This window comes from Salmo salar, chromosome 03 (genome assembly GCF_965601325.2).
Source record: "Salmo salar chromosome 03, fSalSal1, whole genome shotgun sequence".
Taxonomy (NCBI): domain Eukaryota; kingdom Metazoa; phylum Chordata; class Actinopteri; order Salmoniformes; family Salmonidae; genus Salmo; species Salmo salar.
This window is the reverse complement of record NC_138293.1, coordinates 60,475,249-60,492,484: the sequence shown is the minus strand read 5'-3', so window position 1 is coordinate 60,492,484 and position 17,236 is coordinate 60,475,249. Positions and strand designations below refer to the sequence as shown.

Below are 17,236 nucleotides of genomic sequence, written 5' to 3'. Positions count from 1 at the left end.
CTCTCTCTCTGGGATTTGCCTACATCATGTTTGCCTTTTTGAGAATGAAGCCTGAGAAGTTTGGTTTAACATGCCAAACCTCAACCAGGGATTGCAAATGTTAAAAGTGAATTTAGCGGGCCCCAATACAGAGCCTTTGTCACGAATCCCACCGAAGGTGGCTCCCCTGCCTGCTCGTCGTCGCCGGCCTACTAGCCGCCACTGATCCCTTTTTCCTTTTCTGTTGGTATGTCTTATTGTTTGCACCTGTTCCTTATTTGTGTGTGTTGATTTGTGGTTATTTAAGCCTGTTTAGCCCGCCCAGGTTTGTGCGGGATTATTGTATCGTCAGTGTGCTTGTTTGATGTGCTTGGCGATCTGCTTGGATTATTTTCTTTCCGGACTGTGTGCCCGTTGTGTATGGGTTGGTAATTTTGTTCACACGCCTGTTGTGTTGGTGTCGACCGTGTCGTACCAGAGAAAATAAATCTAATTTTTCCTTACCTCTGCGCCTGACTCCTACCACCACTCCTAGCATTCGTGACAGCCTTGGAGAACACCAATAATCAAATCATGTCCGTCCATGATGCCTAATTATTTTCAATAAAATCACTTCTGTGCTGGCACAGCTTAAACACACTGAAGCGGAAGCCGCACCAGTCTGCACAACTAATTCACAAATTGTAATAAAAAACATTCCTTGGACAAAAGAATAGCTCTAACCCTACAGACATCCTTACCATTAGCGTGTGAGTTTGCGATAGCTCATGTACAGTACCAGTCAAAAGTTTGGACACACCTACTCATTCAAGGGGTTTTCTTCATTTTAACAATTTTCTACATTATAGAATAATAGTGAAGACATCAAAACAATGAAATAACACATATGGACTCATGAAGTAACCAAAAAAGTGTTAAACATATAAAAATATATTTGAGATTTGAGATTCTTCAAAGTAGCCACCCTTTGCCTTGATGACAGCTTTGCACACTCTTGGTATTCTCTCAACCAGCTTCATGAATTAGTCACCTGGAATGCATTTCAATTAAAAGGTGTGCCTTGTTAAAAGTTAATTTGTGGAATTTCTTTCCTTCTTAATGTGTTTGAGCCAATCAGTTGTGTTGTGACAAAGTAGGGTTGGTATACAGAAGAAAGCCCTATTTGGTAAAAGACCAAGTCCATATTATGACAAGAACAGCTCAAATAAGCAAAGAGAAATGACAGTCCATCAGTACTTTAAGACATGAAGGTCAGTCAATTCGGAACATTTCAAGAACTTTGAAAGTTTCTTCAAGTGCAGTTTCAAAAACCATCAAGCGCTATGATGAAACTGGCTCTCATGAGGACCGCCACAGGACAGGAAGACCCAGAGTTACCTCTGCTGCAGAGGATAAGTTCATTATAGTTAACTGCACCTTAGATTGTAGCCCAAATAAATTATACCTCACAGAGTTCAAGTAACAGACACATCTCAACATCAACTGTTCAGAGGAGACTGTGTGAATCAGGCCTTCATGGTCGAATTGCTGTAAAGAAACCACTACTAAAGGACACCAATAAGATGATGAGACTTGCTTGGGCCAAGAAACATGAGCAATGGACATTAGACCGGTGGAAATCTGTCCATTGGTCTGATGAGTCCAAATTGTAGATTTTTGGTTCCAACAGCTGTGTCTTTGTGAGATGCAGAGTGAACGGATGATCTCCACATGTGTGGTTCCCACCGTGAAGCATGGAGGATGAGGTGTGATGGTGTGAGGGTGCTTTCTGGTGACACTGTCTGTGATTTATTTACAATTCAAGGCACGCTTAACCAGCATGGCTACCACATCATTCTGCAGCGATACGCCATCCCATCTGGTTTGCGCTTAGTGGGACTATCTTTTGTTTTTTAACAGGACAATGACCCAACACACCTCCAGGCTGTGTAAGGACTATTTGACCAAGAAGGAGAGTGATGGAGTGCTGCATCAGATGACCTGGCCTCCACAATCAACCGACCTCAACCCAATTGAGATGGTTTGGGTTGAGTTGGACCGCAGAGTGAAGGAAAAGCAGCCAACAAGTGCTCATATGTGGGAACTCCTTCAAGACTGTTGGAAAAATCATTCCTCATGAAGCTGGTTGAGAGAATGCCAAGATTGTGCAAAGCTGTCATCAAGGCAAAGGGTGGCTACTTTGAAGAATCTCAAATATAAAATATATTTTGATTTGTATAACACTTTTTTTGGTTACTACATGATTCCATATATGTTATCCATATATAGTTTTGATGTGTTCACTATTATTCTACAATGGAGAACATTTTTTAAATAAAGAAAAACCCTTGAATGAGTAGGTGTGTCCAAACTTTTGACTGGTACTGTATATCTCCTTGAAAGTCACCGAATTGTGCTGCCGAGCAAACTGCAGTAGTGAATCATCATCACCAGTTCATTGGTCATCCTTTGGCAATGGAGTGGCTATGAAACCACAGGCATGATTGAGGTTTCTACAGGTGCAGAGAGAGAAACCTCCCACCACAGAGATTCTGAACAGACAGGTTTTTATCTTTAACTTCTGTCTGTCATTGACTCATTTGCATTTGACACTGGTGTCACTTCAAACGAAGTCGTTTGATGTGAAGCGTCACTCCCATGCTATATTCCTCTCAATCACAATGACTTGTACTGTCATCAAGTTCAGCTTAATCCTTTTGTGTCAGTATAGTGTCAGGCAAAGTTTCGCAACTGTTTCAAGTTCTCATTTGAACGGTCATGTTGAACAATAGCATTATTTAACAGTAATAAGAAGCAGCCTTCAATGCACATTAAATCGCCTTACCCACGCAGAACTCCGCTGCTTCATTGTATGTTGTTTGAGTGTGGGGCTGAAAGAATGGCATGTGATAAATGGCATGTAATTAACACACACAGGCTGCTTTTGTGCCTATGTTATTTTGAGCTGTGTGTAAGGGGTGTGTTCATATTTGTTTATCCTGCCCATTACATACCAAAAGTCAACTCCATACCAAGTCATGGACATTTTGATGAGCCACCTCCAGGTGCTTACAATCCCTCCCATTCATCTACTCCCATTCTGGCCTTGCCTCATGTCATCCCGGACCTTTGATGAATGAACGAGTAGCTCAAGTCGCTGCTCAATCGTTCTATGCAACATCCTACTTCCTTACATCACTATGGTTTTAATTGCCTGAAATCGTATGTATCTAACCTAAAAAAATCGATCTACACATACAGAACTCAGTTATTATCTTGTAGGTGGAAGTATCAGCATACGATAGAATTCTGAGTGTAGAGAGCATGATGTTAAAAGCTCCAGTGTGGTAGAGAGAAATGACAGAAGTGTGTCGCAGCGACGCATGGTGGCAGTGTGGAGTGTGTGGATAGCTCTGCAGTATGCAGATGACAGTGTTACATAAGGGAAGTCATTTTTTATGGAAGTGGAGATGGCAGAAGTATATCTACAGTAGTGTTACAGGTCCTTTTCTGCATTAAAATGGAGCATGAATGAGTGAGAAAACTGCCCGTTTTATAATAAATGTTTTATTGTTGGACAAAAACTGGAAAACCAAAAAATTGTTCGATTTTTGTTATATCGTTTTTGCATTTAAACTAAAAAACAAGTACAAATTTTGATTTTCACATATGGGTGGGATTAAATGTGGAATGCCTGTCATTGGCCAAATGCACAGCCAACATTTCCTCCCAAGCAAAAAATATATATTTGAATACATTGAACAAAAATATAAACGCAACGTAAAGTGTTGGTCCCACGTTTCATTAGCTGAAATATAAAATCCCAGACATTGAGGTAAAGATACCTTAATAATGAATCAGCTGTGTCGTACTAGGGGGGAAAAATGTGCACCCCTTGGGATTCCGAGGACCGAGTTTGGGAAACCCTGCATTATCGTATGAGTAGGCATAAGCTACGGACAATTGCATTTTATTGATGGCAATTTGAATGCGCAGGGATACCGTGAAGAGCTCCGGAGGCCCATTGTCGTGCCATTCATCTGACACCATCACCTCATGTTTCAGCATGATAATGCACGGCCGCATGTCGCAAGGTCCTGTACACAATTCTTGGAAGCTGAAATTTCCCAGTTCTTCCATGGCCTGCATACTCACCAGACATGTCACCCATGTATGACAGCGTGATCCAGTTCTCGCTAACATCCATTAACTTGAAGAGGAGTGGGGAGTGGGACAACATTCCACAGTCCACAATCAACAGCCTGATCAACTCTATGCGAAGGAGATGTATCGTGCTGCATGAGGGAAATGTTGGTCACACCAGATACTGACTGGTTTTCTGATCCACTCCCCTACCTTATTTTTTAAGGTATATGTGACCAACAGATGCATATCTGTCTCCCAGTCATGTGAAATCCATAGATAAGGGCCTAATGAATTTATTTCAATTGACAGATTTCCTTATATGAACTGCAGTAACTCAGTAAAATCTTTGAAATTGTTTGCATGTTGCGTTTATATATTTTTTCAGTGTATATTTTCAGAGTAGCTTCCCAAACACTGTTCATTCATGGCCTGAGCTCTGTAGTGTAGACAGTGCCTTACTACCTCACTAAACATGTTTTTTTCTGTCAGCTGTTTAGACTGTGTCATTGGAATTAAATAGCATGAGCCAACTAAGGGTGCGTTCGTAAATTCACTCAGAGTGCGCTCTGGGCATTCCTAAATTCAGAGCATTGTCAGGAGCAGTTCAGAGCGCTCACTGGATGCTCTGGCGGAGGAGTAGAGTTGATCAGAGCGTTCTGACCTCACAACTGCAGTCAAGCACTCAAGCTAACTGGCTAAAGTTGGCTAGCTTGCTAGCTACTTCCAGACACAAATGAGAGAGCACTTCACTCTGACCATTTCAATCAACTGTAGCAGAGCTGGTTAAGCTGTTTTCATGTTATCTAGAGCGTTGGTGACTGTAACTGTGCTGCTGGAAACAATTTAATTATGGTTTTTTTTGCCGATGTTTACACTCAGTGCTCTGAAATCGGAGTAGATAGCCAGAGTGAATTTACGAACACACCCAAAGCCAGTTTGATTCATGTTTGAATAAAGTAAAACTTCATTATAACTTTATTATAAGAACACTTTCAAATACACATTTGAAATGTATCACAATAAAACCAAATAAGATGAGAATAATATTTCAGAACAATTGTGTTCATAAGTGTCATGTAATAACAACAAAATATTTTCTTCATCATTAAAAACAATATAAAGTAATAAGTCATCAGAAGCTTTATTTAAGCTTTGATACATTGATTTCAAACTACTAAAATAAAATCTAAAAGTTATACTAACTTGCATAAATGTGTCAATTGAGATGACTAGCTGACTCGCTCCACAACTGATCACCGAAATGCATATACTGCCATCTAGATAAATGTAAGTGTAAGCGCTTTACAAGGAAACCGAATCCAATAAGATAAAATTGTTTGGCGTAGAACAAATTCCATCACCCCTTCATCCCTATAACTACGTCAGAGTATATTTCAGAACTTTATAGATTACTGTTCAAACAGAAAACTCAGTGCATTACTTACTCACAGCAAGGATGAAAGGCACAGTAACAGGAATGATTGCAGACAGAGATCCTGTGAAAACATGTTTTCTAACATGAAGGTGCATTGTGATACTGGTCATTTAAAGGTATTAATGCTCCGTTGATGGAACGCAATGTAATAGATATGTATTAACTATAAGTAGTGTGACTATTTTGTTATTATGCCTTGCTCCTCTGTCCACTCAGAATGGCACAGTGTCGTCATCAGTTTTACTGTTGTCTACAGTTTCTTCCACCGATGTCCTCACCCACCGCTGGACCTGAGGACTGGTGGCTGGGGAATGCAAAGTGAGAGAGACTTGTGAAAGAGAATGAGAGAGGGAGCGAAGGAAAGAAAAAGAAACAGACAGGATGAACTGAGAGATTGAGACAGTGAGAGAATGCACTGTGAAGAACACCCATGTACTTTATCAATCATAATCATTCATCTTATATTGAATACGACTTTACAAGAACAGTCGAGCTGAAAACGTGTCTCTGTTAATCCACTTTGAAAACTGGGGTTCTCACCTGACACCTGTTTTGTGTAGGATTCCCGGTGGACCTCCTGGGCCTTTTCTCTTTCTTTCACGGCAGCTGATATGGAGAGGGCAGCCATTTTACAGACGCTGATTCGCTCTCTGCCTCCACCGCCTCCGCTTCCTGTGTTCCTGATGGTCACTCTGCTGGGGCTGCTGGCTGGACCACCACTGCTGGTAATCACTCGACTACCCCCACTGCTGATCCTGACACCACCCTGTGTACTACTAATTCTCTGTCCACTAGTACCTGCACTACTGATCATATGTCCACTACCTCCACTTCCTGTGCTACTGCTACTCAGTCTACCTCCACTTCCTGCACTACTGATCATATGTCCACTACCTGCACTACTTAGTCTACCTCCACTTCCAGCACTACTGATCATATGTCCACTACCTGCACTACTTAGTCTACCTCCACTTCCAGCACTACTGATCATGTCCCCACTTCCAGCACTGCTGATTCTTCCCCCACTTCCTGCCTTGCTGATCTGTCCATTACTTCTACTATAAACCTTCCATTCTCCACTTCCTGCACTGCTGATCTGTCCATTACTTCTACTATAAACCTTCCATTCTCCACTTCCTGCACTGCTAAGTCTACCAGTCCTTTCATTGCCCGCGTTTCTGTTAAACTGAGAGACACTTTCGGAATTGACATGGGTCCAAACTCCACTGCCGATACTATCACATTTAATTTGATCTCCACCACTGGTACCACTTATCTTATGTCCACGACCTGGACCACTGAGTCTGCCTCCACTACCTGGACCACTGAGTCTGCCTCCACTACCTGGACCACTGAGTCTGCCTCCACTACCTGGACCACTGAGTCTGCCTCCACTACCTGGACCACTGAGTCTGCCTCCACTACCTGGACCACTGAGTCTGCCTCCACTACCTGGACCACTGAGTCTGCCTCCACTACCTGGACCACTGAGTCTGCCTCCACTACCTGGACCACTGAGTCTGCCTCCACTACCTGGACCACTGAGTCTGCCTCCACTACCTGGACCACTGAGTCTGCCTCCACTACCTGGACCACTGAGTCTGCCTCCACTACCTGGACCACTGAGTCTTCCTGTACCTCCACCATAAACCATCCATTCTTCACTTCCTCCACTTCCTGCACTAGTTATCATGTGTCCACTTCCTGCACTAGTTATCATCTGTCCACTTCCTGCACTAGTTATCATGTGTCCACTTCCTGCACTAGTTATCATGTGTCCACTTCCTGCACTAGTTATCATGTGTCCACTTCCTGCACTAGTTATCATGTGTCCACTTCCTGCACTAGTTATCATGTGTCCACTTCCTGCACTAGTTATCATCTGTCCACTTACCACATTATTCATCATATACCCACTTTCTGTCCTGCTGATCAAACCACCACTGCCTACACTAGTCGTACCTCCAGTACTTATCAGGCTTCCACTTCTCATATCACTGATGATCTCCACTGTGCTAGCTGGCACTTTTACCGCTACACCTGTGGCACTGCTGATCGTATTGTCACTTGCAGCGCTGCTAATCTGTACAACATTGGTGATCAGACCCCCATGTTCTGCACTGCTGATTGGAACTGGACCTTCCACTTTCTTCACCTGGATCCCAGTTTCCTTAGCCTCGCTTACCATGCTATTAGCATTATCACTGTCAGTAGTCTGACACATGGATGGGAACGAGACTACTACAGTTTCCACAGTGCTTATGTCACCTGTAGAGACGTGGTCAATCATTTGAACATCTCTGCTAATCATACCTTCACTCTCCATCAAGGGGGTTTGAGCTCTGTACTCCCTGTGGACAACTGGAACCTCAGATTCCACAGGGCTGGATGCCATTGATATTTCTGTGCTGATCATCTCAACCACACTTCTAGTCAGGTCATCAGCCTCATCAGCACTCTTCATTTCAACCACACTTGTTGTTATGATTGTGCTAGTCAGGTCACCACCCTGAGCAATGTTTATCTGACCTCTACTCTCCTCACAGTTTGTTTGACCTTCATCTTCTTCATCACCAACTACAGCTGCGACTTCCAGCTCATCAACCGGTCCTACGCTTTCAACTCTGCTGCTCTCCACAGCGTCACTCTTTCTGGATATACAGCTGATGTCCTCAATGATAGTTTCCTCTATAATAACATGCTCTCCATGTTCAGCATTTCTCATGTCAAACCTGTCTTCCGATTGGGTGATAATTACCTCTGTTGGCTGACTGCTTGGCTGAACCTCATTTTCTGTGATGTTTATCTCCAAGGAGCAGAGCTGTGCTCCAGTTTCAACACAGCTGATCTGACTGCCATTTCCTACACGGTTTATCTGAACAACACTTTCCAAAACACTCAGAGCTCCACTAATCAGAGTTTCAATTTGACAACTATTCATCTGACTCGTAACCTCCGTGCTGTCAATCTGAGTCTCCTCACTTCTGAATTGGTTTTCTTCCTCTGCTGAGATAATCTGAGCATCATGCACAGTACTAACAATCTGATTTTCACTGTCAATCTTAGTCTCACTTTCCACTCTTCTCTCCTGGATCTCAGTTTCCCTACATTTTATCTGACCTGTGCTTTTTACATCACTGACACCAACCACCACTACGGCCTCCTCACTGCTAACTTGTACTGTGTCATTGGCAATGCTTATCTCTTCTTCATTCACCTTGCTAGCAGTCTGTCCTCCACAGTTAACATTGGTAACATCAACATCACTACTAGTGGTCTGAACAACTTCTGTGTCTTTAATCTGAGATGCATCTTCGCTAATCTGAGTTGTTGAGATACAGTGCTTTCCAGTGCTAACCTGATTGGTAGTTTGTACACTCTGCACTGTTTTATCAGAGGCATTATGCAGAAACACTTTCTGCACACGGGTAACCTGCTCCCCAATGGCTGCACCTACCACTTGTCCTCCGTTTTCTAAATTGCTTGAGGTCTCTCTTGAGGTCTCATTAATACTTGGCACACTTGCTCTTGGTACACTAATGGAGGAACTCTGAATTGGCATGAAGACGTGTTGGAAGGCAATTCCATTGCTCATTGCACAGTGAGACGTGACACTAGCCATGGCGTTGGAGCTTGATTTCCTGCTGAAGACAAAAATATCTGTCAGAACTCAGACATGAATTTAGCTTCTGTCAAATCACAAGCTCCCATTTCTTGGGTAATCACTAGTGACAACCCCTTTCTTGGTCTTACCTGGCTCCCCCTCCATCCAGCAGTCTCCTGTACTCAGCAATCTCCCTCTCCAGCCTGGTCTTGATGTCCAGTAGCATCAGGTATTGGACAGCCTGCTGCTCTGTGGCTGTACATAGCTGCAGCAGCTCCTCCTCCAGGCTGTCTAAGTGCTGCTGAAGCCGACTGAGGTGAACACTGTATCGCTCGTTCACTTCCATCTCGTCCCTCTCCGTTGACAGGTTCTGTAAGCGAGTGAGTAAAGTGAAAGAGCAGCCATTTTAAACCTGTAAATCTCTGATTCTGTCTCCAGAGTTTCAGTGCAACAAAAAAGACTGCAAACTTCATTGTGTACATTTACTGGGCGTATGTGGTTTATTACCTGGGTCTCCAATAGCTGCAACTCCAGAGTTAGGTCCTGGACTATTCTCTTTAGGTCATCTATCTCTGTCTGCCCGACCTCGGACCCAATGGAACAGACGGTCACCTGGGTCTTCATGCTGTCCACCTGAAGGGTCAAAACAAACATGGAGAATATCTTATCATATATTCTGTATCTATAACATCTTCATGACTCAGTGTTTGTGTTGACAGTAGCCCACCTTGCTCTGAAACCAGCTCTCAGCCTCTGTTTTGTTCTTCAGGACCACCGCCCCACACTGCTCCCTTAGGCGACTCAGTTTCTCATTCAGGTCCACTGAGTGAGCACAGTCCATCTCCACGTTAACCAACCCAGACATCTGGGCCATCACTCCCTGCACATCCTATACAGACACAGGAAATACAAACGTGGATGTCATTGTTGTTTCCAAAAGCTCTGAAACAACATTGACAATAGAAAATCAATGCAAACAGTATGTGCCGTAATGGTACTAGACCTATGGAACAATACAATATAAAACCTGTCATTGAAACAGTATAAGGACCCCACCTCCTCATGGTTGCTCTTGAGGAGGTCCATTTCCTCTAGGTTTCCATCCAGTTGGATGTGCAGATCTCCTTCCCTATCGATTAACTCATGCTGAATACTCTGCAGGTGGCTCAGCTCTGCCTCCGCTGCCAAGAGACGCCTCTCCTCCTGTTCACACCTATACCAGACAGCAGATGAACTTTAGAGTGTGTGTGTTTGTGTGAATTTCATTCTTGTCCATACACGTGTGACCTTTCAAAGATCACATGAACAAGGAAAATAACACAATTTACTTGTGACCAAAATTCATGCCTTTGTTTGCGTAATCCTTCATGGTGGACCCACAGAACACAGTGGTTCCACACATATACACTATAAACAAACTAACTTGTATTTATAGTCATAGACTTCCAGTTGAGTATTGGCGACCTGCAGCCTGAGTTGGGCATGGGTTGTGTACCATTCAGAAATCTATAGGAGAAACACAGATAGGCAGAAGATAATACCTTTCATTAGCATGTTTACTATCAATCTTTGTCATTGCAAGTCAGTGATGCAGTTAAACTGTTCCAATAAAATTAGTAATCTAACATTTTAACTTAAAAGCACATGCACTCAGGTCAAAACCTGACATAAAAGGACTGTGCCAAGACCTGCGCCTTTTTAAATGTTTTCCCCATGAGATGTTGGCTGCATCCCACAACTCTGTTACACCTTTCTTCCCACTGGGCACACACTGGCTGAATCAATGTTGTTTCAGCGTCATTTCAATGAAATTACATTGAACCAACGTGGAATAGATGTTGAATTGACATTTGTGCCCAGTGGGTTCCTTCTTTCACTTATTTGCCTTTACTTCTTCCCACTACTGTTTGCTGAAAGGATGGGATAGAATTCTATATCTGTCAAGTCTTTTCTAAATCAGAGGTTACAGGTCACAAAGGAACAGGAGAATGAGTCTGGTCACAAGATGATGCTTAAGAGGAGAATGAAAATCAGGAGAAGGTGAACTGTGGAAGGTGTTCAGTGATAGATCCCCATGTTGGTCTACCTGGTTCTGAAGGTTATCGATCATCCCCAAGTGTCCACCCATGTCTTTACAGTCACCAAGGGAGCTTCTCTCCAGATGTTCCTTGATCTGTAGCTCAAGCTGCGCGTTGGCTGCCTCCAGTTGGTGTACCTGAGACACAGACATCAACATAGAGCCTTACACATTCATACAACACACATCCTAGGTAGGCTTCTCACTGTTTTATCCACTAAGAGAGGAATCATGCCAGAGCAACTGACGGCCGAGTGTACATAACTAAAAGGCCGAGTGTACTTAAAAGCAGTGGGTGGCCGTCGCATCTGACCAGAATATCGTCCTTCGATTTCTCAACGAATATACAACTAACTTTCTCCTAACATCACAAAAAAGAAAACCCTACATTTGTTAAAGGAAATTATTTCAGCTGAGCCGTTTGAAAAAAAGATTAAGTGAAAAGATATCTCATTTACCTTTTCCAGGTAGGAGGCGAAGCGATCGTTAAGATCTTGCATATTCTCCCTCTCATTGATGCACAGGGAGTTTGAGACGTTGGTGATGCTCACAGGGACACTTGATGCATATTCCATTGAGATGCGGGTTCCATATCCTCCTGCACCACTGCAAACGCTGTTCCAGCGTCCCGCTCTGTGATCATGGGAGAGCCGGTTAGAGCCACTGGCAAGGTACACCTGCCAGGGTGCCATCTCCTGCGCAGATGCGGCCATGACTACTGTCAACACAACTCCAACCTGGGATCTGATGTGATGCTATGAAGGGCTTTTGTTAACTGTGCAAACTGCAAAGAGATTACATATTTGTATCTATTGAAAGTAATTGTAGGTGTGATGAAACCCTGCCCACTATAGGCCTACAGATCTACAAAAAACATTTGTGGGCATGTCTAGGGTGGAATTATGTTTTCTTCTGTCTTTCAAATGTAAATTGGATGGTTCTGGAGGCAGGATCACTGTCAAAAAGGTCAATACAGAGACAGAATCCCTTGTAAAACCAGTTTTCTTTTGGGAAGTGAACCAATAAATTGGATTAAGTTTCCTACAGTAAAAAATACCCATTGGGCACACACTTCAATGAAATTACTTTGAATCGCAGGCTTCCCGAGTGATGCAGCGGTTTAAGTCTTGCATCGCAGTGCTAGAGGCGTCAATAGAGACCCGGTTTCGATCCCGGGCTGTATCACAACCGGCCGTGATTGGGAGTCCCATAGGTCAGCGCACAATTGGTACAGCGTCTTCCGGGTAAGCGGAGGGTTTGGCCTGGGGGCCTTTTCTTGGCTCATCGCGCTCTAGCGACTCCTTGTGGCGGGCCGGGCACCTGCAGGCTGACCTCGGTCATCAGTGTTTCCTCTGACACATTGGTGCGGCTGGCTTCCAGGTTGAGCGGGCGGGTGTTAAGAAGCGTGGTTTGGCAGGTCATGTTTCAGAGGACGCATGAGTCGACCTTCGTCTCCCGAAGGTCGAGTCATGTGGCAATGAGACAAGATCAACATTGGGGAGAAAAAGGGGGGTACAAAAAAATATATATATATACACTGCTCAAAAAAATAAAGGGAACACTTAAACAACACAATGTAACTCCAAGTCAATCACACTTCTGTGAAATCAAACTGTCCACTTAGGAAGCAACACTGATTGACAGTAAATTTCACATGCTGTTGTGCAAATGGAATAGACAACAGGTGGAAATTATAGGCAATTAGCAAGACCCCCCAATAAAGGAGTGGTTCTGTAGGTGGGGACCACAGACCACTTCTCAGTTCCTATGCTTCCTGGCTGATGTTTTGGTTACTTTTGAATGCTGGCAGTGCTTTCACTCTTGTGGTAGCATGATACGGAGTCTACAACCCACACAAGTGGCTCAGGTAGTGCAGCTCATCCAGGATGGCACATCAATGCTAGCTGTGGCAAGAAGGTTTGCTGTGTCTGTCAGCGTAGTGTCTAGAGCATGGAGGTGCTACCAGGAGACAGGCCAGTACATCAGGAGACGTGGAGGAGGTCGTAGGAGGGCAACAACCCAGCAGCAGGACCGCTACTTCCGCCTTTGTGCAAGGAGGAGCACTGCCAGAGCCCTGCAAAATGACCTCCAGCAGGCCACAAATGTGCATGTGTCTGCTCAAACGGTCAGAAACAGACTCCATGAGGGTGGTATGAGGGCCCGACATCCACAGGTGGGGGTTGTGCTTACAGCCCAACACCGTGCAGGACGTTTGGCATTTGCCAGAGAACACCAAGATTGGCAAATTCGCCACTGGCGCCCCGTGCTCTTCACAGATGAAAGCAGGTTCACACTGAGCACGTGACAGACATGACAGAGTCTGGAGACGCCGTGGAGAACGTTCTGCTGCCTGCAACATCCTTCAGCATGACCGGTTTGGCAGTGGGTCAGTCATGGTGTGGGGTGGCATTTCATTGGGGGGCCGCACAGCCGTCCATGTGCTCGCCAGAGGTAGCCTGACTGCCATTAGGTACCGGGATGAGATCCTCAGACCCCTTGTGAGACCATATGCTGGTGCAGTTGGCCCTGGGTTCCTCCTAATGCAAGACAATGCTAGACCTCATGTGGCTGGAGTGTGTCAGCAGTTCCTGCAAGAGGAAGGCATTGATGCTATGGACTGGCCAGCCCATTCCCCAGACCTGAATCCAATTGAGCACATCTGGGACATCATGTCTCGCTCCATCCACCAACGCCACGTTGCACCACAGACTGTCCAGGAGTTGGCGGATGCTTTAGTCCAGGTCGGTGAGGAGATCCCTCAGGAGACCATCCGCCACCTCATCAGGAGCATGCCCAGGAATTGTAGGGAGGTCATACAGGCACGTGGAGGCCATACACACTACTGAGCCTCATTTTGACTTGTTTTAAGGACATTACATCAAAGTTGGATCAGCCTGTAGTGTGGTTTTCCACTTTAATTTTGAGTGTGACTCCAAATCCAGACCTCCATGGGTTGATAAATTGGATTTCCATTGATTATTTTTGTGTGATTTTGTTGTCAGCACATTCAACTATGTAAAGGAAAAAGTATTTAATAAGATTATTTCTTTCATTCAGGTCTAGGATGTGTTGTTTAAGTGTTCCCTTTATTTTTTTGAGCAGTATATATTAACAGGTAAATGTACCCCACTGCGAACAAACGTCAATTCAATGTCTATTCCACATTGGTTCAATGTAATTTATATATATAGCACCATTACATGCTCCAGGGCTAATTTCTTTAGAATATTGGCATGTTTTTCTAGATTTAGAACATAAAATAACATTTATAAAACATGTTATCCCTTAGGTCTAGCACAGCAAATACTTATAATACAAATAATTGTTTAAGCATAAGTTGCAGTGCATTGATTACAACAAAAAGATAAAAGGGGGTTAGCAAGGGGGTTAGCCATCAGTGAAGGAGTTGACAAGCCACTGACGGAGTGGCATTTGTAAAATATAGAAAATGAATCATTTGAAAATCCCCAATAAAAACATAACCATTCTATCAAATCTTTCAGCACTCTGACGGAGTTGACGTTAGACAAAAATCTGTCCGAGTTGATATTTTACGGAGATTACAAAAATTACATTTTTCTTCTTCATTCAGTAACAATTTGGTTCCTCTTCAGTTGCTATATGACTCTAAAACCTAATTAGATGTAACATATTTGTACCAAAATGCATATTGCATATTTTAATCTATAAGGAAGACGGAGTTGACAGTTTATGGTTGTGTTTTTATGTTTATGTTTTTAAATCTATCAAAAGTGAGTGGTCTTGTTGCACTACATGTAATGAGGACATGAATAAGGGGTCCTTATGGTATAGCTGACCCTGCTCATTCCTGATTCATTTAGTAAATGAAGTAGTAAACAAAATCTCCGGACACATCTTTTAGGAATCTAAGTTTTGAGAAATATTATTTAAAGTCACAGAGGGCTATAGCAAGAAACTATACTGAACAAAAATATAATGAGCTGTTTAATGAGCACTTCTACTTTGCCAAGATAATCCATCCACCTGACAGGAAAAGGCCACTCTAAAATGTGCAGTTTTGTGATACAACACAATGCCACAGATGTCTCATTTTTTGAGGGAGCATGCCATTGGCATACTGACTGCAAGAATATCCACCAGAGCTGTTAATTTCTCTAACATAAGCCTCCTCCAACGTACGTTTTAGAGAATTTGGCAGTACGTCCAACCGGCCTCACACCCGGACAGCTGATGAAACTGCGGCTTTTCACAACTGAAGAAACCATCTCAAGGAAGCTCATCTGCGTACTCATCATCCTCACCAGGGTCTTGAGCTGACTGCAGTTTGGCATCATAATTGACTTCAGTGGTCAAATGCTCACCTTTGATGGCCACTGGCACGCTGGAGAAATGTGCTCTTTATGGATGAATCCCGGTTTCAATTGTACCGGGCAGGTGGCAGACAGCGTGTATGGCATGGTGTGGGCGAGCGGTTTGCTGATGCCAATGTTGTGAACAGAATGTTCAGTGGTGGCGGTGTGGTTATGGTATGGGCAGGAATAAGCTACAGACAATGAATACAATTGCATTTTATCGATGGCAATTTGAATGCAAAGAGATACTGTGACGAGATCCTGAAGCCCAATGTCATGCAATTCACCCGCACCATCACCTCATGTTTCAGCATGATAATGCAAGGCCGCATGTCGCAAGGATCTGTACACAATTCCTGTGACCAAAAGACGCATATTTGTATTCCCAGTCATGTGAAATCCATAGATTAGGGCCTAATTAATTTAATTGACTGATTAAATTAATTGACTGATTGCAAACTGTAAATCAGTTTGCAATCTTTGAAATTGTTGCATGTTACATTTATATTTTTGTTCAGTGTACATACCATCATTTTTCAGTTAATATAAATTTTTGCCAATTTTAAATACTTTTTTTGGAGAGTTTGAAATTGGGATCCTTCGCTTCGGACAAGGACATTTACAGGCAAAGAGCCGACATGAAAATTAATAATATTGAAAGTATTTTGAAAATTCCCAAAACAAAACAAGACACAAACAACAGTGGCTAACTGCAAGACCATTGTGTGCCAATGGGTGTGTTGTTTACAGCTAAAAAGCCGTTCATGATACTTTATTTCTCCTTTAGTGGCACTGCACCAATACTATGTTGGCGACAATGATGTATGATAGGAATAATCTCTTAATTATCCTTTTGTCACTGTCAAAAGATGACCTTTAAAGAGCAATTTCCCTTAAAAAACAAGTTCTCATGAAGAAAACAACCTATGTGGCATCGATTTGAGTCAGACATATTAATCCTACTGTCAAAATTGACTACAAAGTGTAAATAGGATAATTTTGGTCATAAAGTCAGTCTCATCCAAAATTGAGTTTTGTGAGATGTGTGGTTGTTACTGCATCACAATGGAAATGAAGGTTGGGTTTTTTTCAATCCTGCCCACATGCCCACAGCTGGCAGCACACAAGTAATCATCAATTTGGAGTGCAGCTGCATGCGACCCAATCGTCATGCCCATTATACATTTGGGTCAACTTTGGATATCTCTATGAGGCTAGTTAGGGACCATCGGTAAATTACACAATGTACATGGGAGAATATGTTCCAAATAATTCCTAATTTCAAGACTTAAAAACCTCAAACCGCACACCAGTGAGTTGAAGCCAGTTGAAGCTAATTGACAAAATAATTAGTCTATGTCGCCGAACACACACATGAGACACCCACATCAAACCACACCCCGAAACCAACTCATGTTTGAAATCAGTCATGTCTGCTGGCATTTCTTAATTAACCAAATCTAAAACGAGGCCAAATCAGGTAAGCAGAAAGACCTGTTCTTTGGAAAGGTCAAAAGAACATTAAGAGGAGTTATGCCTGCATGGGGCTGTTCTAGCGGCAAAGTAATGTCACCGGCAGGACATAACATTACCATGTGAGCGAGGGAACAAAACATGGTCTCTCCGTCTGTCTCTCTCTCCATTGCAAGTCCTATTACTATTTAGGGCTAGGAAATAGAGTA

The 17,236-nt window shown here is 43.2% G+C and overlaps 2 protein-coding genes across 2 annotated transcripts; both read right to left on the bottom strand.

Moving 5' to 3' along the window:
• Positions 1–5,226: 5,226 nt before the first annotated feature.
• Positions 5,227–9,177, bottom strand: LOC145850513 (uncharacterized). The gene is made up of 2 exons (XM_082973639.1): positions 6,080–9,177; positions 5,227–5,843 (listed from the first exon to the last, which is right to left on the bottom strand). Exon 1 carries the CDS (start codon positions 7,184–7,186, stop codon positions 6,812–6,814), a length of 375 nt encoding a protein of 124 aa, XP_082829765.1. The 5' UTR covers positions 7,187–9,177; the 3' UTR covers positions 5,227–5,843; positions 6,080–6,811.
• A 111-nt stretch (positions 9,178–9,288) lies between these two features.
• Positions 9,289–12,077, bottom strand: LOC106600778 (keratin, type I cytoskeletal 19). The gene is made up of 7 exons (XM_082973109.1): positions 11,679–12,077; positions 11,146–11,358; positions 10,567–10,649; positions 10,200–10,356; positions 9,871–10,032; positions 9,651–9,776; positions 9,289–9,513 (listed from the first exon to the last, which is right to left on the bottom strand). The coding sequence occupies exons 1-7, from the start codon at positions 11,931–11,933 to the stop codon at positions 9,289–9,291; spliced, it is 1,221 nt and encodes a 406-aa protein (XP_082829235.1). The 5' UTR covers positions 11,934–12,077.
• Between the last annotated feature and the right edge of the window lie 5,159 nt (positions 12,078–17,236).

What these genes read in the sequence shown, in the direction of transcription:
- LOC145850513 (XM_082973639.1), bottom strand. Translation starts at nt 7,186, where the DNA reads ATGGTGGAGGTACAGGAAGACTCAGTGGTCCAGGTAGTGGAGGCAGAC.
- LOC106600778 (XM_082973109.1), bottom strand. Translation starts at nt 11,933, where the DNA reads ATGGCCGCATCTGCGCAGGAGATGGCACCCTGGCAGGTGTACCTTGCC. An exon ending in TCAAGAGCAACCATGAGGAG is followed by an intron (nt 10,033 to 10,199) that starts GTGGGGTCCTTA and finishes GTGTCTGTATAG; the next exon opens with GATGTGCAGGGAGTGATGGC. An exon ending in AGAGCTGGTTTCAGAGCAAG is followed by an intron (nt 9,777 to 9,870) that starts GTGGGCTACTGT and finishes TTGACCCTTCAG; the next exon opens with GTGGACAGCATGAAGACCCA.